The 25,920-nt window shown below is 36.5% G+C and overlaps 1 protein-coding gene across 3 annotated transcripts in view; it reads left to right on the top strand.

Moving 5' to 3' along the window:
- CYB5R4 (cytochrome b5 reductase 4) overlaps positions 1-21,805 on the top strand; it is a 38,407-nt gene extending 16,602 nt beyond the window's left edge. For all 3 annotated transcript variants that reach the window (XM_080342093.1, XM_080342094.1, XM_080342095.1), the window contains 10 exons: positions 724-781; positions 901-994; positions 1,567-1,599; positions 2,274-2,396; positions 13,033-13,173; positions 14,339-14,491; positions 15,147-15,297; positions 18,678-18,764; positions 20,151-20,315; positions 21,208-21,805. In XM_080342093.1, coding sequence (XP_080198219.1) covers positions 724-781; positions 901-994; positions 1,567-1,599; positions 2,274-2,396; positions 13,033-13,173; positions 14,339-14,491; positions 15,147-15,297; positions 18,678-18,764; positions 20,151-20,315; positions 21,208-21,262 — 1,060 coding nt within the window. In that variant the 3' untranslated portion in view covers positions 21,263-21,805. The remainder of the gene's footprint in view (positions 1-723; positions 782-900; positions 995-1,566; positions 1,600-2,273; positions 2,397-13,032; positions 13,174-14,338; positions 14,492-15,146; positions 15,298-18,677; positions 18,765-20,150; positions 20,316-21,207) is intronic.
- Positions 21,806-25,920: the final 4,115 nt, after the last annotated feature.

A 25,920-nucleotide genomic window follows, 5' to 3' on the forward strand; every position in this document is an offset into this window, starting at 1 on the left:
GTAGAAGATACAAGGGATTAACCTTGTTGCGGGCAGAGTTGACTGTTGCTTGCTAGGATTGCAGTCTTCAAGGCACTGGAGTCAGGTGAGAATTGCAGATGATGTATGGTGGAGAGCCATGGATGAGATTGTCAGATGTACGGTCCCCATGGAAAGAGCTAGAGAAAGGAACAGATTTTCTGGGGTTGGCGGGTAGTTTACTTCTTGGCAAGTGTAAAGCAATACAAGCAGTGAGCATTTGAAGGCTTTCTGTTTGTTACCCTGGCTTTATTACAAGGTTTGGGCAGCTTGGGAACATGGGAATATAAGATCTTGATTTGGGAAGTTGAAGGGAACTGTGGTTTTGTGGTATGTGTATGGAATCTATAACTATTGTAAGTCACCCTGGCTATTTCATGTGTTTGTCTGGCCTCGAGGATTTTAATCATCTTGTTAGGAAGTTCGCATGCTGCAAAGAGGATGCGTATGCTTTTTAACTAAACCCAATGCCATATAATTTTAGCTACAATGTGCTGGCTATCAGAATGCATAATTAGACTGTTCTTATTTTAATATTCTTTTCAAAATCATTGGCTCTGGACTTAATCTCTTCAAAAAATAGTAAATAATGTATTTGGCTAGTAAATTTGGAAAGAAACTCTTCTTGAAAACTAGTAGTTAAATATATTACGGTATGCTCAAATAAAGTATATATTTTTTCTTTACTGTATTTTTGTTTTACAGTTATGACTGGTTCCAAACAGACAGTTTGATCACCATTGTCATATATACTAAGCAGAAGGTAGGTGTATTTTACAAAAGAGAGAATTACAAGATCCAGTTCGATCCAGCTTGTATTCTGGGAGAACTTTAATAAAATGGGTTTTTCTGTTTGTTTGGTTTTTTTGTTGCCTATGAAAGGATCTGAATGCAGAGTTGGTGATAGTTGACTGTCAAGACAAACGATTAAGGGGAGAGATCATCATAGATGACCACTCATATCTTGTAGAAGTTGGTACGTACTGTGATTTTTACAGTTGAAAATACTGAATTTTTATTCTATTTTATTTAAACCCTCTAATCAGGCCATATGTGTTTTACATATACCAATTAATATTTTATTCCTCTTTCATTAGAGATGAGTACTTTAAAGTACTTTTATGTAAAGGAATTGCATCTTTTATGAGCTCATACCTTCATTTGTTTAGTATGTACTTAATTTTTGATGCATGAAATAAGGTGTAGTAAGAAATTGATGTAGAAGTCATGTAAAGTTTTTCCTCACGTGTGTTTTAGATGGTTATTAAAATGTCCTTATTCAAAAATGGCAAGTGGAATGATTTAGATAAATGCAGGTTGTTATCTTTACTTGAGTCATGGTTAAAAGTAATGGGAAAACTGATGCCTTTCTTAACGTTATATGTTAGGCCTGCAGAATTCCCTGGGACTGATACGATGCATGAGTGAAATTTCAGGGCCAGATAAAGATGCATAGGGTTCTAGGCTTATTAGTTCACTCTGTATTTCTAGCCTTAAACTATAATGTAATTTTGGTTTTGCTTAAAGTAGAGTTTTTCTCTATTTCAGACTTGTATCATGCAGTTCAAGAAGACTTGGCTGGTAGGTTCCTGCTCTTGCAGCATTTCTGTATTTCTTCTAATATCAGAACATGAAACTTTAACTGATTTTTCTGACTCATCAGACGCTTTAGTTTTGCGTACCACCAGGTTCTGACACATCAATTGAATCAAACCATAACATTAACAATTTTTTTTTTTAAATTCTGGCATTTAGGCATGTGAGAGTGATAAGTTGATGTTCCTCTGAAACGTCTGAATATGGCTAAATGTTAAAATAATTAGTTCTGTTTTGTACTCATAAACTGTTCATTGCTTAGACTGGGATTTTCTTGGATTTAGTTATTCATTCAAATGGCCTTGAAAAGAAAGGAAGAAGTAAATAGTGATAGTTGACAGTTTCCAGTAAATGAGGACTCTTTGAGCATTCTTTTTGACCAAATGGACTGTGAAGCATTTCACAAAGTATTTAGTAAATATGTTATGTTAATTATGCATATTAAGTTAATGCTTGTTGTCTTAAATTCACTGTAAAACATTATAAAGAGATAGCTGGAAGTACTTTTAATTTGATATTTTAATTTACTCGATTAATTCTGTGTATCTCAAGAAATGACTAATCTTACTAAAATTTCATTATAAGGGAAGAGATTGTTTTTTTTTTTTTTGTACAAAATGCAACTCAAAAGTAACAGTGTGAAACCTTTTATCTTTTAGTGAATATTACTGAAAAAGTTGGGAAAGTAGAGATTATATTAAAGAAAAATGATAACATTCATTGGAAAATGCTGGGACAGCCCTTGGAGAATCATAATACATTTATCAAACGCACGGACAGAGGTAAGCATTTTCATGGCCACATTACGAGCTGTTTAAGACTTTTTGGAGCATGTTAGGCATATTTAGTTTCTCCTTGGATTTTCTTTTCCTGTAGTCATACTTTTCTTTCAGGAATGTCCTCTGGTTTTGTTGGAAGTTTCTCAGGAATTCTACTGGAAACGGTTCAGCTTAGAGATGTTTTTTTGCTTTGCTTTGTTGATTTGTTTTGTTGTGCAGTAGACTTGGAGGTCATGCAGGTGTGTGGAAAGACTGGAAGAACCTAGTAGGGGAAAGTGAAGACTTGGGTGTTGTTGCATGTCATGGCTGCCTGTGTGCTTAATATCCATTAATATCCATTCTGTCCATATGAAAACCTCAGTGCATGGACTTGTTTCAGTCATTATGGGTAGTGAAGGAACAAAAGCTTCCACTTCCAACTGTTACTGCAGGTGTAATGACATCTTTCAATGCTGTAATGTTGTTCCAGCACCCTGCATCTTATAACTTGGGCTGTTATTAAATAAGACACTTCAAGCCATGTATAGGTATCAAAACCAGCTCTGAATAAGCTGATGTTTCTGCAAGAAGCAGTAGATGTTACCTACGAGTTCATTTTGTGGTAACAGAGTAGTATGAATTTGATGCAGCACTGAAGTCTATTAGCCTGATCAGTGTGCTACTTTTTTTAACAGCTAAATTATAAATTTCTGCACAATTACATCACATTACATTATATAATATAAGCATGCTCCTGATGTTATTGCAGTTTCTAAAAATCCCTCTTGGCCCTCAATCCGGTAGCACTCAAAAGTTGACTGACATTAGTCTACATTATTATGTGTGAAAGAGAATCTGTACACTTTTAAGAGCTAATTAAATGTTGATCACCATGTCATACACCTCTTACTGTCTCTCAGTTGTGTTACTTAGGCCATTAAATTTGAGAGATTTCTGTGGTACAGAAAGCAAGACCAACTACATGAAAGTACATCTCTTTAGCTACCTTTAGCTTATGTGGAATGCAATTTTCCTTCTGAGAGTTTCAGAAACTGTTGAGTCATCCACTTTGATATTAGATTGTTCAGTACAATTCTCTTTATTTAAGGTGATACAGCCTGAAGTAATATGTTGTCCACTGTCCGTTGTTCATTTTCTCCCTTATTACTTTTCATGATTATGAAAAGCAGAAAGAGAAAACAACCTGAAAGAACAAGATGTGTAGAATATAGTGGCTTTATAGGTCCTTTGCAAATGAGGAAAGTGAGAATGATTGGAGCTATGCTTTCTGGATTATTATTCTGCAGTTTTTTCTAAGAAGTCATTCTCCAACATAGCATTTGTCATGTTATGCAAAGAAGCATTATAGGTGTTGGGTAACTTTATTATGTATCACTGACTGACTAAGTTTAAGTTGAATCCCCAGAAAAGTTAAAGGGCTCGCTGAGTCTGAATTTCTTCAGCTTCCTGATTACCAAGGTGATGAATCTGGTAAATACATTGATATCTATGGCTTTTCAATCCCTACTCCAGAAACTTTTATTCTGTGGTTTTTCAATTTTAAACCCCTCAAATTTAAATTGAACTTGCCAGAAGGTTTATACAGGAAGAATGCTTAAGCCTAGATGTCTTTCCTTTATTCCAACCCTGTGCTTTCAGCTTGGCCCTGAAATCTATGTATTGGAGCCTTGTGTTTACTCAGTTTAGTCTTAAGTAGCCACTCTCCATTTCTGCTTAGAATTGTGCTCCCTTACTCTGAATTGCAGAGTTTTCAGTTTTGCTTCCACTTTTGTAGGAGCAAAATAATGTTATGGGTGAAGAAATTCATACCTTGTGCAGTGTGAGCACAGAGATAGTAATTAACAACTCTAGATAACTTCCTTGTCTATATTGGGTGTGCAGTTGGTTTTATATGCAAAACTACTTTTTCTGAAGCAAAATAACTTTATTCTGGAAATAAAATAATGAATACCACTAGCCTGGTAAGTAATTCTGACCTCATAAATTCATCGATGCACTTATATATGAAGTTAAATAGTTCTTTGAAGAGGAGGTTAGATTGTTCTTTGATAAACTGCAGAAATGCTTAGTATGAAGTGTGGTGCAGATACAGAGGTTCTCCTTAATGCTGCTTACACTTCAGTTTATTTTGCATCAAGATTGTGCACATGTGGTTTGCCTGTTAACCTGTGCCCACACTAGGAGCACTTTTAATACAGGCAGAACATAATGTCAGGTACTAGTAAAGTGCAAGTAAACCCTGCAGCAAAATAGTGTAAATGTGTATACTGCTTACCAGGGTGTGATTCACATTAGATACTTGATCTCTTACATTATTTCAGTGTGTAGCTGTGATGAAAGATGAGCGAGGACTACAACAGGGCAGAGGAAGGACATACTAGCTTTGTAAATAGCTGCACTTACATGATATACCAATTGCTATTAAAAAACCCCAGTGATGTGTGTGACATAAATGAAGTAACTTACACCTATTTCACAGAGAAGTAAAGTTCTGCAAATGTTAGTGTGGCTGAAAAGAGCAGGTAGAACTTTTGACACAAGGTATATTGGAATTTGAGTGTGAGCAGGAGAAGCAGAACCAGTGTTGAAGTAGCCCCTGGTGGGAGCTGCTTTACTTTCAAGACCTAAGCTGGCCAGTTAAAGCTATTTGATAGCTCTATACCTGGTATTTCTATGTGGCACTACATAAATGTATATATAGGGTAGCACAGATGCATTGCCTTAAATATTCTTATTTTTTTCACTTGGATTTATGTATCTTCCACTGCTTACTCTCAGCATTACTTTTTGTTTCCCATGGCTGTGAGAACCTTGTTTCAAGACAGCATAACTGATAATTTTCAGTTCTTGAAAGTACTGGAAAATCTGGGAACAGATTGGAAAGTACTTATGTAATATTGTTTTACTCTTTATTTATTTATTTAAAAAAATATTTGTAGTTGTTTTGCTAAGTTACTGACACTTTCTAATAAAAGTAATAATTTTACTCAGAATATTTCCACACTTGAGTTTGGTGGCAAGCTTATTCTGCACCTGTGAACAGTAAGTGCTTCTGGGAGCACTGTTTATTTCCTTGGGTTTTTCTTGCCGGAGTGTTTCTGTAGTATTTCCTTGTGTACCAATCATTTGAAACATTTCCATTGTATTAAAGCACAGGAAGAAGGGCTGAAAAATAGGCAGGGTTGACACTTGAAAACTTTACTTGATTTTATGTTATTGCTTTTTCATATGACAGCGTTCATGAATGAGTTTGTGAAGAGGGAGGGTGACCACTATGCCCTCCTGAGCCCCTATAGTTCTAAGTTATTTAATCTTCATTTTTACAACAGCCAGTTCTAAATTCTACAAAAAATGTTATTTTTCAGAGACAATGACATAATGCCAAGATGATACTGGAAGCCTATAATAACTTTATACTATGAAGAAACAATTAGCATAAGCCCCTACTTTTTCCTCTTAAGCTGGGAAAGTCATACTTGCAGATAAATTGCCTATGGTGGACTCTCTAATTTCTGATGATTTTAAAGTAGCATTTCGGTCAGTGTATCTGTTAATTAATGGGGAAGAAAGAAAATAATTGTGGAATTTCTTCAAAATTGAGGGGGATTTTTGTTTTTAATGTTAATGGAATTATAAGGAACTACATTGTATCTTAGGATGTATCAGTAGATTCAAAAGAATATTTAATACTGCTTCTGCTCCTTAAGGAGGATTAAGTGCTTAGTTTTCTGGAGGAATAATTTTACCTGGCAGTATTGCATAGAAAGCACAATTCAATATAATTAGATTGTCAGTGTAGGGAAGCTGGTGACATAACTCTTAGGTAGCTGTTATGAAGCTGGTGATTAGGAAGCATAAACAAAAACTAATGGTCATGGTGCCAGCATCCTGGGCAATTTAAATGCAGTATTAAGAAAAAATAAGGTGCAACTTTCTGGATTAAAAAAACAACCAACCAAACAAGAAAAACCCAAACAAACAAACAAAAAACCCACCCACAACATTAGCACAGTGAAAGAGAGCAGTTTTTTTCATAGGTATTCAGACATGATTTTCTTGTAGGTGCCTTTACTGCGAAATAAGATGGCTCATGAGGGTATAGGTTGTGATCACCACTGCATATCATGCTTCTGCATCAGGGTGGAATTGCAGCCAAGCCTTGGTGGGGACAGGCCAGCACTGTAATATTTTTACCTAGAACTGCAGGTTATCAAAGGTTGGTGAAAAGATACCAGCTGGAAAAATATTTAAATATTAGCTTTTGCTGTGGAATTATTGAACAAAGATAGCTGAAATTGTTTTTTATCTTAGTTGGTGAAAACAGATCTTTCAACTTTGATTTTTCTGCATTAGTATGCTAGGGTTTTTTGTGGAAAAAACTAATTCTGCTGAATTTTAAAAAAATCAAGACCTTCACCACTGACCACTCAAAATTTCATTGAGTACAAATCTGCTCACGATGTCGCTTCCAAACACTTCATGCTCTGAAAAGGAAAACCTTGTATGTACATAAAAAGTATTTCTGTGTATCTAAGGCTTTTATTTTTGACTTGTGGACAGTTGTTCAGCTGTAGTTGTGGTCAACAGAAGGTGAAACTACGAGTTATTTGAATTAATCACAATTTTTTTACTTATTTTCTGGTTTCTTAGCAGCTTTAGCCAGTAGAATAAGCAACTGATGTTGGGGCTGTATGTGATAATACCAAATTTCTTTGTCCTGAAATTTGTTACAACACAGTAAAAATGAAATTTAAGGGAAGAACTAAGTAGTGAGCATGCCAGTTTGGAAAATGTTTTACAGTGACTGGGTACGTAAGAGCAGTAGCCATATGCAAGTGAAAAATGAGACATTAATAGGGATGACTTATGGGGTGTGCCTGTGTGTTTTTCCCCATGGAGAATAAACTCTGCTTCTTCCATCTGAAAGTGATTCTGAACTTCCATTTAGACCCTTGTTTTGGAAACTAACCTAATTACCAACTTCTGTGCTTCTAATGAGCGTGCAACTATTGACAGATGCTTAGAGGGTTCAGTAAAGAATCCAGGTGATACTGCCTCTGAGGATTGAAATGGGTTGTGATTGTGTAATGTGAAAGAATGTGTAAGTGAAAAGATCTTAGGGCTTTTTCTTTTTTTGGAAGTAATAGAAGGGGGAGAATGGTCATGCAGTGCTCTAAGGTACACATGCCAGACTTATGCTCTGATGGTGTGCTATTTGCTGCATAACCAGGGAAAGTTTAGAAGGCATTAGTTCAGTGAAAACTTCATTTTGGGAAGGGAAGGAGGTGATCTGGGAAGGGCATGGCTGACCTTTTTGGATAATAGGAGCTAGGCTAGGAGATCTAGTAATTGACTGAAGTGTTTGAGGGTAATGATACGTGGATGGTCAGCAGGAAGGGTTCACTGTTGTCATAACTCTGAGACTGGGCTGCTGCCAGGAGTGATGGGCAGGCACCTGCCTTCAGCTGGGTGGGCACTAACACTGTTTGAAGCTCCATAATCAAGTCACCTGAACAAATTAAGAATTAACTTTCAGTGGGCTGATGGACACTGGGTGGTACGTACTTGCTGAGGATGCTGTGGGACTCCCCTGCAAAAGATGGGGGAGCAGTGGAGCGATGTGGTTTTTATACTTTGAAACTCTGTGTCACAAGCAAACAGGTGAAGTTGCTTCCATAGCATTACCAGGATAGTGGCTAACAAGTAAGAAGAGTTAAGAATTGTCCCTGAAGTCTTATCATTGATGAAAAGCATAAAACATCATTCAAGGAAAATTTCTTAAATTAAAATCCCTTTCATAATGAATAAGAATACAGTAGGAAAAAGGATGATACTCTCCCAAAGGTATGCAGCATGTTTTGTTAGTAAACTGCTCCCATGCAGCAGTTTCGTTAAGAAAACTCATTTTGTATGTGTATGAATCAAGGTGCTGTAGTTCTTCAGTCCAGCAGATGAGAAACTTTAGTTTAGAGAGCAGCATCTTTAGCCTGTGACTCTCTAGGCTTCACATGGCAAGGTTTCATGCACAGGGGGGATGCTGCAAGGGTGGCTTCTTTGAGATCAGGAGCTGTGACACTGACACAGCTTCATCAAACTTGACCTCCTCCCTGATTGCTTTCTCTACTTTGAAAATGAGGAATTGCTACTTGGCACTTGGATGATGCTCCAGAATTAAGAGAGCAGTGCCTTTTGCTTATGTATAGTAACAATTCATATCTTTGTCATCGGACAGTTAACTTTCTTTCAGGGGATGCTGAAAGCAACTGGTATCCTTTAACTTGCTACTGGAGGCTGATGTTCTCTTGTTGAAAGGCTTCTCTGCATTGCCAATTGGCTTTGCTTGTGGCTTCAGATTTTATTTGGACCACTGATAATGAACTAATTTTATTTAAGACAACCTAAACTAGCAGGTTCCTTGGGGCTATGAAAGTCTCTTTTTTAAATATCAGGTTGAATGAATCGGTACAAAATTTCTATATGGCAAATTAAAAAGAAAAAGAGAGAGGTAAAGGTTAGTTCATTATAAGTGGAAAAGTTTGGAATTTGTCAGGTTGGAAAGGTCAGAAAATTGTCAGGAAACAGTGAATCACTGATGAATCATTTTTTTTTTTTTGACTTCTCTCTCCACTCCCACATACCTGGAATTAGCTGATCAGTATTGTGGGATATATTACCAATGTCCCATATCCTTTCAAGTAATTCTGAAGAATTGACAGCAGTCTTAGCATTTTATTTCTGTCCTGTACTTTGCAATTTTAGTATGTATTGTTTTTCAAAAGAATGGTAGAAAAACAAATTACAAAAAACTTCTTACAACATTTATTTTGTATAACCAGAGAACTGATTTTTGCTTTACTTCAAGATTGGTATGAAATGGAATTATTGCCTTTCATTTTTCAAGACTGTAGTCATTCTTTTGTTACATCTGAAATGTTTACTCATTCAAAATAAGCGGTTTGTAGAATGTTAGATGAAAGACATGAGGAAACATTGATGAAGAAAGCTTTATTCCATGTCAGAGGCTTTACATCCTGTTTCTGCAGGCGTTTGGAGTGGATAAGTCACTAGTAGGTATTTGAATAATTTAAGAAAACAAGTGTATGCAGAAAAATGCCATAGCCACCTACTCTGGCAGTAGTGGTATGTAATGAATTTGATGCAAATGCATGTGCAGCTGAGATTTAGTAACCTGAATGTGTATTTCCAGGTGTAGCTCTACATATTTAGGTACGTTTATGCCCTTGAAAATAATGCCAATTAGAAAGAGGCCTGGCTGTGCTGCAACATTGTGTTTAAACCCTTAACTTTTAAGCATTTGGTGGATAAATATTGTTTGTTTGAAAGCTTTTCTCTATTTAAAATTCTTTTGTTTCTGTTGTGGTTGAATTGACAGGCTGTGGTCCTGTACTTACTGAAGAAGGGGATGTTAATGGTGATGCTGTTCCTTCAGGCAGCAATTGCCTGCACTGTCCCAGAGGAGTCTGTAACTGGTCTCCAGCTGTCTTGAACTCTTCGGCTGGGTTTTTAATCCAGAATATCTGGGAACAGCAAAATGTTTGTGATAAGGATACTGCAGTACAGATAAATTAAATGGAAAATGATAAGTCATTAGATGAAGTTACCAAAATACTCAAAGTGGTCATTAAATGACTTTTGGAGAATGCTGGGGAAGGAGAATGGACAGGCTAGCTTATTGAGACCCTCTAAAGCCTCTTGTGTTGCTTTTGTTTGTTTGTTTTAAAATTGTTATTATTATTTTATCTTTGTTTGTTTTCTTTCTGTTGTTGTTTTTTAAGAAGTCTTGCAGTTGGTGTCTGTTCTTGAACTGTACCCCTAGTGAAGAATAAAGCTCAGCTAGCCTTACTGGCTTGGGATTCCCTTTAAGTGGTGCTGGTGGAGGTAAGAGCAAGGAAGCAATGGCAGTGGTCACTGAGCTGCAAGACTTGCTTAAAAAGAGTTCCTGACCTGAGAGAGAATTTTGTCTGAGTTTGAGATTTAGGCCATGTACAAGTGATGTACATTTATTACAGGTAGTCCATCCCTATTGAGAAGACAATCAGCATGTGATTGAAGTCAAGAAGTAAAGAAGCATGTGCTGGTGCAGTGGCAAAATACAAAAGATCAAGATGCTTCTACTTCTAACAGTTAAGACCTAAAGAAATATTAGAATCATAGAGTAACTCAGTTGAAAGGGACCTTTGGAAGTGACCTGGTCTGTCTGCTCAAAGCTGTCCAGTCAAGGTTTGAATATCTCCAAGGGCAGAGACTCTCTCTCGGCAGCCTGCCCCAGTGTTTGACCAGACCATCCTCAGGGTGATGCCCAGTTGGAATTTTCTGAGTGTCCTTTGCTTGTGTCCTTTGCATCTCATCCTGTCTCATGAGGAGCTCAGCTATGTAAGCAGTGACTTGAGTTCATTTTTCAATAATGTTGAAAAAAAGAGAGGGGAAGAACTGTTGCTTCACTGAAATTGCTTCAGTGCAGAAAGTGTCATTAGAAGGGTGTTATGCTCAAGTATTCCCATATATGAACCTGTCAAATTTTGAGAGGCTTCACATGAACTGGGACAGACTACAAATTTTACATTGAAAATGGTAAGTGGCATGATGGGATTATTGTAGGGAAGAGGCAAAGAGGCTGCTTCTTTCTGCCATGTTTTTTTTTTTTTGGAAGTATGAAGTTTAGATAATGCCACTCATGGGATTTTGCTGCTTGCTTGCTTTTTTTAAAAAACAAAATCTTTGCCAGACTGAGCTTCCAATATCTTGTAGCCCATGAAACTTCCCTTGAGTTACCGACCTGTTTAGGCAGTGTGGTATCACCACTCTGGTATTTCAGGTTAGAGCTAAAATACTGCAGTGCTGCAGTAAATGCTTAGCTGAAAAATGTTCTCCTAAAGGTAGAGGAGAAAAATTTGCTTCTATTTATCTTCACTTTACACCTCTCATTTTGTATCTAGGTTTCTACAATATGCTAGCACTTGCCTTATGCAGCAATTGTTATTCCCATTGGTATTTTAGGAAAGCTGGGACACTTGTTCCCAACTACTCAAATAATAACCTATGGTGGCAATGTCAACAGGCCTGTATCAGTTAATAGAATATTGCAGTGGAGAGTTGAGGAATACCTTCCTGCGTTTGGCATTTGTAGCTAAATTAACCTTTCTAAGCATGTTTCTTTCCAGAATGAAGCCACGAAGTGGTTGTTTTTGCATCCTTGCCCTTTGTTCTTTGAAGTACTTCTTCCTTGCTGCTTTATCCCTACTTATGCTCTGCAGTTTCTGGTTGTAATAAGCAGGGCACAGCCCTCTGCTTAGTTGTATTTTCAAATCCTCTCTTAGAGCGTGAAGTGGTATAGTGATGCAGATTACACGGATGAGGATGGAAGCTTAGTTAAACTGGGTGCAGGTCTGGCCAGCCTTAGCCAGGCGCTTTGCCAATGAGATCATCACCAGTGTAAGTGACGAGCTGGTACTCCTGCTGTAGCAGAGGCAGAGTAAATGGCTTATTTTGCTCTGAGTCTATTGTTGGTACAGGGAAAACACATTACTTTGAGCTTCCATAAGATACTGGTGAAACTATTATAATTAATTTCCTTTTGTCCCTGAACAAAGCTAAATATTCCTGGGTGTTCTTTTTGCCCACTCTTTTTTTTTTTTTTTAATCCCCATCATTAATTAGCTATTCTGATTGTGTTCTTTCACTGATTTATTTCTCAGTCTCTTGTCTGAATATCCACTAAAATTTTTCATTGCAGAGTGATTTGTTTGTTTGTGGAGATTGTTTGTATGTTTTTAAATAGCTTTCTCTTTTATTCCATCACCATTTGCCCGGCATTTAGATGCTGCACAAGTTGAAAAGCACTGTATTTGAAACCCATGTCCTTGCCTCCAAAACAGCTGTATCAGTAGAAATTTGTGCTGTATATGTGACTTTGTAGTTTATTTAAGTAAGCATGTGAACATATAACTGGAGCTCATAATTTCTAGTTAGCCAAAAGGAACCAATTCAAGTCTAAAATATTTATTGATAATGCTGAAGCATGTGTTGCCTACATAGGCACAGATAATAGTTTCATTTTATATTGTGTGTAAGCATTGGTATTGCGTACCTGAAAAATTGTGCAAGGCTGCATCAGAAATACTTGTGCTAATAGAAGTGAAACTGCAACACTGAGGGGTGGGCAACCCAGTAAATGTGTGGAATGCCAGCTGGGTTTAGATAGTCTCTTACTGAGAACTGGGGTGCTGTGCCTTGCTTACACTTCATTTGCATTACCCAAACTGCTTTTAGTCTGCATATATATATTTATGCTGTAGTCATATGCTGAATTTAGCACAGGTGCAGTGTAGTACAGAGGGTTCTGCTTTCTGCTGGTATTTGGTGGTTTTCTACTTCTTCCCAGTCAATGCTGATAACTCTCAGATTCAGTCTGTTGTGAGCCTAAGGTAAGGCTATAAATGAGTCCTTAGACCAAAGTGAGAAATTTAATTGTAATTAATTATACAAAAAGCATCTGTTTATAGTCTTTTTATAATTGTATATCGTGAAATACAGGTTTTTCTCTGTCTCTTATTAAAAAATGTATAAGAATGGAAAGACAGATTGAGACTCATATAACAAGTAAACCCATTTTTTTTAGGACAGTTCTACAGAAAATGCAAGTTGGTTTCTAAGACAGAAGTTACCCACGACACCAAACTCTTCTGCTTGATGTTGCCTAAGAGCACACATCTCCGTGTTCCCACTGGACAACATGTTTACCTCAAACAAATCATTGCAGGTAAGAAAAAGTAGAATGTAGCCATGGTTATATTAAAATAAATCCCTTTTCGTAGTCTTGGGAGAAGGCCACTAATTCCCTGGTTGTAGTTAGAAAGTCTCTGCTTCCAGGATCACAATCAGTGCTTAATAGTGAACTGACTGGATTAATATTGCTGGGAAACTTAACTATGGAGATGGTTGGCATTTACTCTTGAGCTTATCAGCTCTTTCAATTCTGCCTTTAAAATCTTCTCTCTATTGAAGTAGTGCTGTTCATCTTTGAAGGTGGGGAAGCTCATTGTATATGTGTTATGTATGACTAGTCATTTCCTTTTGGTTTGCAGCTTTTTTTGGCATGGGGAGGGTAATGTTGTGATTTTTTTTTTCCTTCTGAGCAATTTATAGCTCTCATAGTAATGCTACTTTACACTTCACTTGTACAGTATTCATAATAATATGAGATTATAAGAGGAATGCATCTTGATAAGCATTGCTTAGGTGCTATTTTTCCAAATTTTGTTCAAGGCAAATGTAAAAAAATTAAATGGGAGATAAAAATCTTGTTTATTTTTTTTTTTTTAAGGATACTTTTAAAAAGTTGCATGTTAATGATTATACTGGTCACTGTACTTGCATTCCTCTGTGCGTGGTAAAGAGATCTCTCAGAAGAATTTTTAAATAGCCTTTAATGGTAAACTGTTTTGTCCTCTTCCCTACCTGATTGTTTGCTGGTGTCCAACTCTTGCAATTTTTCCTTCTGTCATTATACAGTAGCTTTTTTAAAAGATAGTGGAAAAAAATATAATCATGCAGCACTAAAAATCTGCTATTTCAATTTAGAAAAAATCAAGCTGTGGTACTTGAAAATAAATGCAAATGCTTTTAGATTTTCATGTTCTTTGGGGATGACAAGATATTTTCTTCCTGTGTTTTAAATTGCTAAGTAGTTTGGAAATAATATACTTCACAGTGGCCTGAAGATTTTAGTTGGAAGTGGAAGGCGACTGTAAGAAGAACTGGTGCAGTGGAAAATAACATACTTGCGTGAAAGCACGTGATGGTGTTATTTTTATGGGATATACAGGTTATTTGTTTATTGTTTGGTTATTTTGGTACTTGTTTACAGTACATTTGCTGGATGTACTTTTTATAGTATTTCAGCTACCTTTTTGTTTTCTATCTAGGGACAGAGGTAGTAAAACCGTACACACCTGTATTGCCTTTTTTGCCGCTGGATTTCAAAGAACCATCTTGCCACGATGGTGCACATATATATTTAATGATTAAAATTTATTCCTGCGGACCATTCACACAGGCACTTGAGCACCTCCAAGTTGGTAAGTATATGTTGAGGTTTTTTGTGTTTGGCTTTGCAGCAATTGCTTTATTGCTTCACATTCACTGTCTGGGTATTGTGATGTTCTTACTGTTTATTTACTTATACACTGGGATGTACTCTTAACTTTTTTGGTTAAACCTTATTCTCCATGCCTTAAATGCACAGGCTTATCCTCCCTGTAACTAGAACTTGTCCATTACATGAAGCTCTCCTGACTGATCTTCCAAATGTGTTCATGTTGAACTGTTGAGATATGTCAACTGTATCACACACACTATATATATGCAGTATGTAGTCTTAGAGCACCTTTTTGTATTTTTGAATAAAGAAAGATAGGTCTGCTTTACTAGACTTGAGATGTACTTCCTTTTCTATTTCAGGTATAGTGGCAGGTTTTTAACACTGATTTGCAAATGTTTGTGTATTCATACAGTGTGGAATCCCTCAAGACAAGACATTTTAATAGAACATCTGTTCTTTTAACAAGAATGATTCTTGTGTGAAATGCATAGTACCTTTCTGAAAGGAACCTTAATACTACAAAGGTGAAGGCAATATGAAAGGGCCTGTGAAAATCAGGCTGCTAATGAGCTTGTTTTCATCTCCTTAAAGTTTACCATTCTATTTGTTTGTTTGTTTGTTTTTTAATAAAGGAGACTATATTTCTGTCAGCAACCCTGAAGGTAACTTCAAGAAGTCACAAGTTCAAGCTTCAGAAGATCTCTTTTTATTGGCAGCAGGCACAGGCTTCACACCAATGGTTAAACTGCTGGATTTTGCTCTGACAGAAGTTAGTTGCCTCCGGTATGTGCTGTTCTTATGATTTAACCCCTAGCGAGAGTAATCCATAGGAAGGATAAAGCTTAATGGACAAGCCTCAGTGTTAATAAAACAATTGACAAAATAAAATGGTATGAAAGCATTTTTCCTCAGCTGATGCCAAAGGCTGGTATGCTTTAGGGAGGAGTCTGTCAGAGTCTTAAAGAACTTATGCATATTTGGTTATCAGCTCCCATCTACAAAATTGACTGATTTCCATTGTGGGTTTTAGGTGTGATACAAGTGGGCTCACTGAGGAGAAAACCTGAGGGGTTTTTGTTTGGAGTTTTTTTGTATGGTGTGTTTTGGTTTGTTTTGGTTTTATAAACTAGCTTTGCATTTGCATGCCTTTTTTAGTATTGAAATATTACAGTATAGGTACTGTTTTTTGGACTGAGGAGGTTTACAGCTGGTTAGTTATGGCTTCTCTTTAATTTATTAGAATAGCTAGTATATTTCTACATTTTTTTCACCTGTTAAGCAACAGTAACACATTTTTACCAGGTCAGTTCCAGTTTTCACTAAAGTGAGACTTATGTAAGCAAAGCATTTCAGTACATTCAAATGCATTAGAAGTGTGTATTGCATATGCATTCTTTACTCTGCTTGTAGAATCTCCAGAAGGAAGCATTACTTGTTCTTGGTTAAAATAACAGCTTGCTTTCGCTCCTTTTGTCTTTCAGAACCCTAGAACTAGTACTTCTGCTTGACATGATTGTCTGTTCACAACCATAAGAGAGTATACAGTAGCTCCACTTTAAAAGGAAATGCAAAATGTTTCTGTAGGGGCATACTTTGATAGAGGTGAGGTGTGCTTACAGTGCTTTTAGCAAAAATCCGCCTCTAGAATCACATCTTGCTGAATTTCTTAGCAGATAAAATTTTTGTCAATGTGAACTGTTGTAATTTAGGAGATTATAAAACTCAAAAAATATTCCTGAACTGTGTTTTCTTTAAAGCTGTTGCAGAAGACAGTTCAACAAACTTGCTACTGTTTTCCTGTCCCTTTGAATTCTGATTCTTTTAATGGAGATTAATTTCTAAACCTATGTTTTATTCAGTATAAGCACAGGATGTTTTGGCTCATTATGTCTTCATGAAACACATTTTGAAACAACACAGAGAGATTAATTGGACTTTAATCTCCATAGTAAAGCTAAGAAAGATAACATGGATTGCAGAAATATGTTTCTAAACTCAGGCATTATTCTTTTCTTAGTCTTTGTTCAGCAATTACATATAGTCCTATTTTGTGAGCAGAGAGACTCTGCTGTTTAGGTCTTCCAAAGTGTCCTGTATTGTCAGTAGTGAATAACATGTGGCTGGCTGACTTTGTGAATCCAAAAGATAAATCTGTCATCTCCCATAAATGCTTGGGAAGCACTACTGAGTTTGCCATATTTTTTTTCGTTTTGAGGAGGAAACTAGTATGTCAGGTAAAGGTAGTTGTGATAATACAAAAGCAAAACTAAGGAGAACATAGTAAAAGATGCAAATCTTGACATTTTGTCTGTAACCACAATAAACAGAGTAGATAATGTATGAAAGACTCCTACTGCACAGAAGATGTTTTTGTCTACTTTTTCCTTGAAAGATGACTAGAGTGGCTTATTTAATTCTCTTCAGCACAATTTCTTGTGGGATCTCAATGCTCATGGTTAGCTTAGGATGCAGCAACATCTGTTGTCTTACCAAAATAAATGATTTTTTCCTTCTTTTTGTGGAAGCTTGCTAGGTGCTGGAATGATTTGAAGTAGTACAGGTTCTGTTTATATGCAGACACTTAAAGCTTGGGTTTTCTGACTGCTCTAGGCAATGTAATTTCTTATATTTGCTCTTTAGCTCTCACTTTCTCTTTTGGGAAAATATTACAAGAATGTGTTTAATATATGTGTGTATGTATGTATTTATAGATTTATATATACTATTGGTATATATAGGAATATATGCATATATAAACAACTTAATTTGCATAAAATTATCTTACTGTGGAAAGTAACGATTGCTGTGAACTTGGATTGCCTGTGCTAGGCCACGAATTGAGAAAGTTGAGGAAGGACCTGAATAATGACAGACCTGTCACTTGAGGTGCAGCAGTCTCTGCCTGTGACGCTGGGCAAGTCCTGCTGAACCAAGCAACCGTGGCATCAAGCCATGATGCTTTTCCTTCAGTGTATGTCTATTGCTTGTCTCTTAGGAGCAAGGTTGGGCTCATGTAAAAGGAGAGGTGGTAGTGGAGTGCCTGGTTTGAGAACTGTCTGGTGAGAACAACCAGCAGGTTGAGCTCAGCCTTGGTGCCAGCCCTGACAGGTACCCGTGTGGTTCCTCAAGCATTTCTGCACCAGGTGTCCCAGAACTCCGGCTTTCTGCATGTAGAGCACTGAACTTGCAGCTTCTGGCACCACAGCAACATGTACTCTCTGCTCAGAGCTGTGCTTGAGGGGAAAAAACAACATGAACTTAAAGCCCTGTGGGGTGCAGGTCAGGAACTGCTTGCATTTAACAGCAGATCTTCTGCCTTAGATCAGTTGTCCCTGGGCTACTAGTCTGTTGTTAGCAATAAAGGAGAAGTTAAGTTTATATGACTTTATCAAATGGTAAATTCAACCTTGTAAAGTCAGTGTTTTTGTGTTTTAGTAGTGTAGTGTAGTATAAAAATCTGAAGAGATAATAGCACTGACCTTAATGACAGAGCATTTATTTTTATGTGAAGTTTCTGGCAAATACAATGCTTGTAAACAGTAGCTTTCCAGGAAAACAGATTTTATAAATCACCAGATAAAGTAAGAATAAGATAACCTGGTACAGAGCTGTAGTTTGCTCTTCAAGTTGTGAGTGAATTATATCTTCCTTCTATGTGTTTAGATTCTGTCTTTATTAAATTAATATTGACGTAACCTTCCTGAAATTCTGGTTTCACCTCTACAAGCTAGTCTGTGTAATATTAAAAACATGTACAGAGTTCATATACGAGATACTAATTGAAGTAGTAGTGCTCAAACAATATTGAGAAGCCATTAGATAAAACTTGACAAGCTATACTATATTCTCAGTCAGGTCTTAGTAACCTCAAGAGACTTTATTTTTCTTAGGACAGCAGTTCCTGAACTAGAAGTTGCAACTGCAGACAGGGTTATGACATTTAGAAGAGAGGTCACAAGTCAAATAGACTTTCAGGTACAGCAAGAAAGATACTCTATCGAGTTAGTGACAAAAAAATTTGAGGATTGCAAAGTTGCAAAACAAACAGACAAACAAAATGTAAGTAAAAGGCTTCTGTATAATGCAGTAAGTTCCGATTCTTTAATGTGTTTCAAATAGAGAAACAATCTGCAATTAATTTTTTATTAATTTTTTTTTTAAAGGACAGTGAAGCTGATGTTCTTCAACAAAACAGAAGATGACATACTTTGGAGAAACCAACTTGAACAATTAGCTCTTAAGGACAAAAGGTATTTAAGAGTCTTGTGGAGAACTTGTGCCATCCCAGCATATAGGAGAAGAGGTCTTGCGGCTTAGACTAACTCTACAGCTTTGGCACAAAGACAGATCATGATGCAGGAAACTCTTAGCTAAGAATTTAATGAAGCCAAGAGAGTTTGGTCACAGATTCATAGCAGCAGGTTGTGTCATTATCTTCTGTATGTCCAACAGGAAATGAGGGATTTGATATGACAGTGTTTAATAGGTGTTTATTGGAGATATGTTAGATGAGGTGATCATTAAGACTGCCTAGGAAGCTTTTTGAAGGTGAAGATAATTAGCCTTAGCAATAGAAAACAAAGATATGCAAAGAGAAACACAGAAGTGATAGACTAGGACAGTGCAACACTTGGAGCAACATTCTGAATTTACAGAGAAGTCCTGAAAAAGTCTCTTTGGTGCCACTTAGTTGAGAAAATGTATATATAAAAAATTTGAAATTTAAATTAGGCCCGTTACTTTCATTTTTACACTGTCTAATTGTTGCCTTTTTTTTCTCAGTTACAAAGTAATTATGGATTAAAATGCACTAGTGCACAGGTAATGCTAATGTAGTTTAGCAGGTCACATTTCCATCAGGAGACACAGGGGTATCGGGTTGCTGTTAATTTCAGTACTCTTGCTTTTATCACTAGATAAATTGTCACTGCCTAGATTTTACATGACAGAAGTATGCTTTGTTTATGCTTAATTCTTGGTTGAAATTGTATGAACAAGTTAATTTCACTTGTTCCTTCACAACATTGAAGAGAAAAATCAATATTATTTCATTGCCTGGTGATGTCTGGCACATTCAAGGCTTCATAGTCTGGACTTTGTGTAAATTTACAGTAAAAACCCTTTTTCCTTTTCATTAGGAGCCACAGATACACGAGTGCTTGGTTTTTACTGAACAACTACTCTGTTACTGAGTTTTTGAAACCAGTTGTAGTATTTTCTCATTAATGAAGTTGTACTGACATTTTCACAAGTTTGGCTAAGCTTTTATATTTCACTACTTGTGTATTGAGCTACATCAACATTACGTAAGTGGATAACAGAACAATAAAATCTTAATTGGTACCAGCTGTTTTTCTTTGTAAGGTGAAATATACAGCTAAAACTTTTAAGACTGAAAGATTTGGTTAAATAATTAAATATACAATACTGGAGGGGATTTGATTGACTTGATTGGTAGGAACAGCTAAATGTCTGTGAGATCAGATACTGTGCCTGTGGGAGTTGAGCAGAACTTCATCGTAGGAAAGCAGAGCAGAAAGTAATCGTAGGAAACACCAGTGTCTCATTCAGCAGCATTTTGTGTGGCAGATTTCTTATCAGAGGCAATATTTCTGAAATATTCTTCTGCTTTCCAGGTTTGAGGTTAAATTCATTCTTTCACAACCAACAAAGGACTGGATGGGTAAAGAGGGGAAGATTTCTTCGTCTCTTCTCTCTGAGTTTGTGAAAAGGAGCAGCAAATATTCCAAAGTGCTTATCTGCATCTGTGGTCCAACACCGTTTACAGAACAAGGAGTACAGTGAGTATTTCAGATTATGAACTGGAGAACAAGGATTGTATTTCATATGATCACCTAACCAGCTAGAGTGCTTCTGACTTGATAGTCTTTCAAAAAAGGCTTCACATTTTCTGATTTGCAAGAAATTTTTTTTAAATTAAAAAAAAATAGAAAAACACCTGGTATTATACTTGGAGTATATTTAGTGTGCAGCTAAGTAAATGTCAGCAACATGGAAGTTTCACGAGCTCTAGTCACTTGTCCAAAAGTTTCTAAAAGCATCTCTTTAACAATGACTTTTTTTCCCCAAAGCTTTAAATACTGCTTTTAATTCAATGTTCATAGAAAATAAGATTTCTGTGTCGGTGTTAGCTTGACAAATGAAGTTATTAAAAGTAAAATTCAAAGCAGGTGTTCTATCACAAGCACTTCTCTTGATTTTTTTTTTTTTTTTTTTTAAGTAATGCATTTATTTATGTCTGTACCTAATACTTTCCTTATTTTATATGTCATATATTTAAAGATAAAAGGCCCTCTAACTTTCTCTTGCCTGGCTTCAAAATATTGAACCAATATGGATATCACTTGCATTTCTGCAGTCCTGCTGAAGCCAGGTGCATGGATCCAATGGAGGGTGAAATTGGCCAATAATCGTGCTACCTCTGGAGAAACTGGAGATAATTAAAATTATATCTGTATTTAGTTTTAGAAATTTTTTCCATATCCTTAAAGGTCATGTAGTACATATGAGTTCCTGGGCATGAAATGTTTTCTAAAAGCATTTGCAAAGGTAAACTTAATTGTGTATGTCTGAATAAAAACAAGATAGTGGTGCTGAAGTTGTTTCAGCTGTGTCTGTGGTGAGTTTTGGGTTCCAAATATTAATATTATCAACTTGATTTCTGACTTTCAGATATCTGAAGGATCTTGGATACTCCCAAGAAGAGATACATGCTTTTACTGCATAAACCCATATGAGGATATCAGTGTTTGTTTGTATAATTCAATCTTATTTATTTACTTTCATGAACTTAAATGCGAAGCAATTTTGTAAGACTTGAAATTTCATTCTTGGTACCAAACTGTTTCTTGAAAGAAATGTATCTTTGAAAAAAATTTATATGATGTTTTATCTTGTTTTTGTAAATATTTTTGGTAATACTTAAGTCATCCAGGGTATTAATTTATTATAGAGGGAAGCAAAAATGTATAGTATACATTATGTAAGATATATCATGTTGTTGGTTCATGAGAATTCTTAAATTTATGACAAGCACTGATTTAGTTTTTGAATCAAAAAAGCTTGTTAGTTTAGTTCTTACTGTAAAAAAGTCTTAAGAGCAATACTGTCTGAAATTAAATATTGTACTGTAACTCAGGTAACAGTTCTTTTTCATCCAATATCTCTGTTTGACTTGCAAGTGATCTGGATACATTTTTGGCTTTGTAAACAAAGAATTGAAGTACCTTTGGTGAAACAAGATTTACATCAAATAATAAAAAAATAATAATTTTACATTACTTTATGTATTTTTGTAAATTTTTTTGTATTTTCAGTTGATAATGTCATATAGAGAGGCTTGCACAAGCTTAGGACACCAGCTGAGAACTCAGATCAGACACACAGGGTCATCGTCTCCCACAAAACTTGCTGTGTGGCCTCACTGATGTCAGGCATCCTGTGTCAGGAGACACTCTGAGGGTAAAGACACGACAACCTGTGGCCTGCAGATACCAGGGTAAGGGCCACAGAACTACCCAGAAATATTTGACAGATTGCAATAGTATTAAATGAGGTTATTTGAATTGGTAGGGGTTTTTTCTCCATTATTAAAAGTACATTATCATGAGGCAGTAATCTGGTGTCTAATAATAGTTCAGAGAAAGAAGCAGCAGAGCAGCTTCCCCCTTTGTAGATGTTGTCAGGAATATCTGTAGGCGTTGATTGTTCCATGTGACATCTAGTAGTGTTTACATCTTGTGTTGTGTTGAGTGGGTATTTCTTCCTCCAAAGAAGCCAGTGTTCATGAAAAATGTTTTCATAATACTCTTAAAGGTTAAATTGCTCTCTCACAGTGACTGGCTCTGCTAAGCTGAGCTGTCATCTCTTCAGTGCCTTCTGTTTTATTAGTCTTGAAGTTAGAAAAGGATCTGGTTGTCAGTCATTGCCTGTAAGTCACAAGTTATTTGAGAAGAGACAGTGGTTGTGTCATCACTTTATCTAGAAAGATCTAAATATTTCCTGTTATAATTTTGCAATGTATTATTTGTGGAGATTTTTTGCTGCAGAGCTCTGAACAGGTTTCTCTTCTGCTGAGCAGAAATGTCAGTGCTATGCTGGAAAAACAAAACATGCATTGAATTTGGTCATTTTCTCTGTCACAAACGTCAGATCACAGTGGTGACATTAAAAATTACATTTTTATGTTAATGACTAAACCTTACATCTTCCATAGGATACCAAGGAATTTGTCCTATTCCCATCTCCCAAGATCTAATGGGATGGTCTCCTTTGTAAAAGAATTTAATTAATTGCCTCCCTTTCAGCCTTCTTAGTTTCAGCAGGTTACTTTGCCAATATCCTGCCCTTTGTGCTCTGATTGTCCTTAGATATCTGTCTTTATCCAGAAGGACAAAATAAAGCGTTTTGGATAAGCAGCTGTTGTGACACAGTACATCAAGGGTTTTATCCTGTGCCTTAGGGCGTATGCTTTTTTTGTCAATAGATGATGACTTCTCAAAAGCTTTGAGCAGTCCATGTGGTGCTCAAGGATATGGAATTACCTCAGATTAGGTCTAGAAGCTTGTGTAGTCAGTGTGTATCTCCTTTAGCTTCTGAAAGTTTGTTTTCAGTCTTGTGTGCTACTGGTAATTGCTGTTTACAGTTGCAGTCTGAAGAAAGTTTTGCTCTCAGAGACTTTAAGACTGTCATCCTGAAGCAGGGAACACCCTGATGCAATTGTTTATGTTCATTGTCATAAAGGGCTATGGATTTTAAATAACTTAAATATTTGTAGCTGCCCTTGCAAGTCCAACCAGACCTTTAGTGCAGAGGTATTCTGCTGTGGTGGTTCTTCCAGGACAGATCTTCATGGGTTTGTAGTAAACTTCTTGGATCTTACACTGCATCTGTCCACAGGGCTTGTTGCAACTGTATGTTTCCTGGAAATATTAATATTTCATCAAAAACTGAGTAATACTGAGATGCTGATTTTACTGATGAGGAGCAAAAGGAGACACTGACATGCAGAAGAGTTGTCCTTGGAGGTCTCAATATGCAAATGTTTTCCCTTTGGAAAATTTGAAGGGTTGTTGTTGGACCAGAAAAGAGCTACATTTTCCTAGGAAATAAGTCTGAAAGTGGAAGATGACATCAGAAGAATATTCTTCTATTACCAGTTTAATATTAGATAAACTCTTGAACTGATGCTCGGTCCCATCTCTGGATGGCAGTTCACCAAGAAAAAAACTCTCTTTAGTTTTCCAAAAGGAAGTTTGAAACATTTATCAGGAGGCACCAGCTTAATTGCTGTGTTGTCAGAGTGAAACAGGGAATTTGCATGAAAAATCATTTATAGGGAAAAAGGGACATCTGCAGTCTCCCAGCTCTTTGTTTGGAACATACTCTTGGATAAACTCATGTAATTCATTCCATTTGCAGCTGTAGGTACATATTTCGTGTAATTAAAACAGTAGCTTGAAGAAGTAAATGCTTGAGTACAGCGTATTAATAGTAATTCTGCTAAGAGACTATTCATAAAATATTTGTTTGTCCACACCTGAGAAACATGAAGAATTCAATAGTTAATACAGTGTTTATATTGCATTTTATTGAAGACATGCGGATTGAAATCTCAATCATACATTGTAATCCATTAGTAAGACTGCTTTATAGCTGCATGCTGCTGATAATGAAGAGAGATGATAAATTGTGACAATTATTTTCCAGCTATATTTTTAAAATCCTAGCTTCTTGGGTTTTGTTGCCTTTAGTAAATGAGGAGGAGGGAGACCGTTGTTTACAGGAAAATCGAATTTGCAGCTGTATCAGTTCTGGAATACTTACATATTGAGAGACTAATTAAAACAAGGTCAGAGGAGCCAATGTGAAGTGGTGTGGTTGATCATCGCTGCTGCTGAGGGAAATATTAGTATGCTCATTAAGAAAGAATTGTTTATAGAAAAGCATTCTTAATAAATCCACCCAGTAAATATAAGGAATTTGAAGAATGCAATTGTTGACTATGTCCTCATTTACAACAACAAAAAAACATTCTGATATTTTGTTTATGCAGTGTTTATTGTTTCAGTGCATCGATTGTTCTGACTCTTCTGGAGGAGAATCATTACACAGTAAGGGAGAAAAATTTACTGTGTTGTTTCCTCCCATGCATTTTTTTTTTCGTTCTGAGCAAAACTGGTTTCTGGGAGAAGCCACAGAAACCTCCATGTAGGTGTATCTTTTTTCATGCTAGCTCTTAGCTGCTTTTCTAGAAAAATTCCTGCATTACAAAACTGTACAACACCCAGCTTATTCTAAAAGATGGTCATAAATTTTGTATGTCAGTGACCTCTTAACATCAGTGCTTCATGCTACATGCAGTTGAAATAAACAGTTTATTCTCCTCCATTGGGGCATGGAAATGACCTTACAACCTTTGAGATTGTAAAGATGGTATGTATTTACAGTGCGCTGGACACATGGGGGAATAATTCCACCTAAGATGTGTGTGAATTTCCAGTAGCTGTGATCTTGGTTAAATGCTGTAAAGTGTTACATATTAATGAAAGTTTTAGGAATGCCTACACATATTCATAACCTGTCCCAAAGAAGGCGGTTCTTATTACAGTGAGTTCCAGGAGATCATTTCCATAGTCTCAACCTCTGGCTCTTCCTGGTTGTCCCTGTGCGGTGACAGTGAACCGGGGTCTTCTCTGTACACGGTTACCTTTGGCCTGGTGTGATGAGTTGGTTGGGACTCAGACTGGCGTATCTCCTGTCCTGTGCCCAAGTTTCTGTTACTTAGTTCACCCAAGGATGCACCCAAGGTTTTTTATCTTTGTGAGGCCTGTGAAGTCGTCAGCGAACTCCTGTTTCTCATACAAGAAGTTACACAAAGCTAAGCAAGGCTAGGAAATTGTGATGTGGGTTAATGGTTAGATCTCTAAGTGTTAGCTCTTTAGTTCTTTAAGTGCTAGTTCTTTAAGTGTTAGTTAATTCCCTGTATCACCATCACAAGAAGGTATATAATCAATATCTTGGAACTATGTCTTTTGCCTTTTACATGTGGCTGCTGCATCCTGATTTCACAGTTTTAAAAAATAACCAACAAAAGCCAAACCAAACCCCCACCACACAGATTTGTAGAAGTTACACTGATAAAAACTGCACACTAAATCACAATTTGAATGGGAATTTTCAGAAACAGATTGTTATGAATTCACTATCTTATAAAATGCTATTGCAGAAGAATGATGCATTTCCCTTCTCTCATTATTTTCTTGCAGATGGGTCTGTCATGTGGCTCTTTGAGCTGTGTGGTTTGGAAAAAGGAGCATAGTCCCCAAATCTTTCAGTTCCACATACAGTCTTCATTGCTCTGACCTTGTCAAGGTTGATATCCCC

This window comes from Nesoenas mayeri (genome assembly GCF_963082525.1).
Source record: "Nesoenas mayeri genome assembly, chromosome: 3".
Lineage (NCBI taxonomy): Eukaryota > Metazoa > Chordata > Aves > Columbiformes > Columbidae > Nesoenas > Nesoenas mayeri.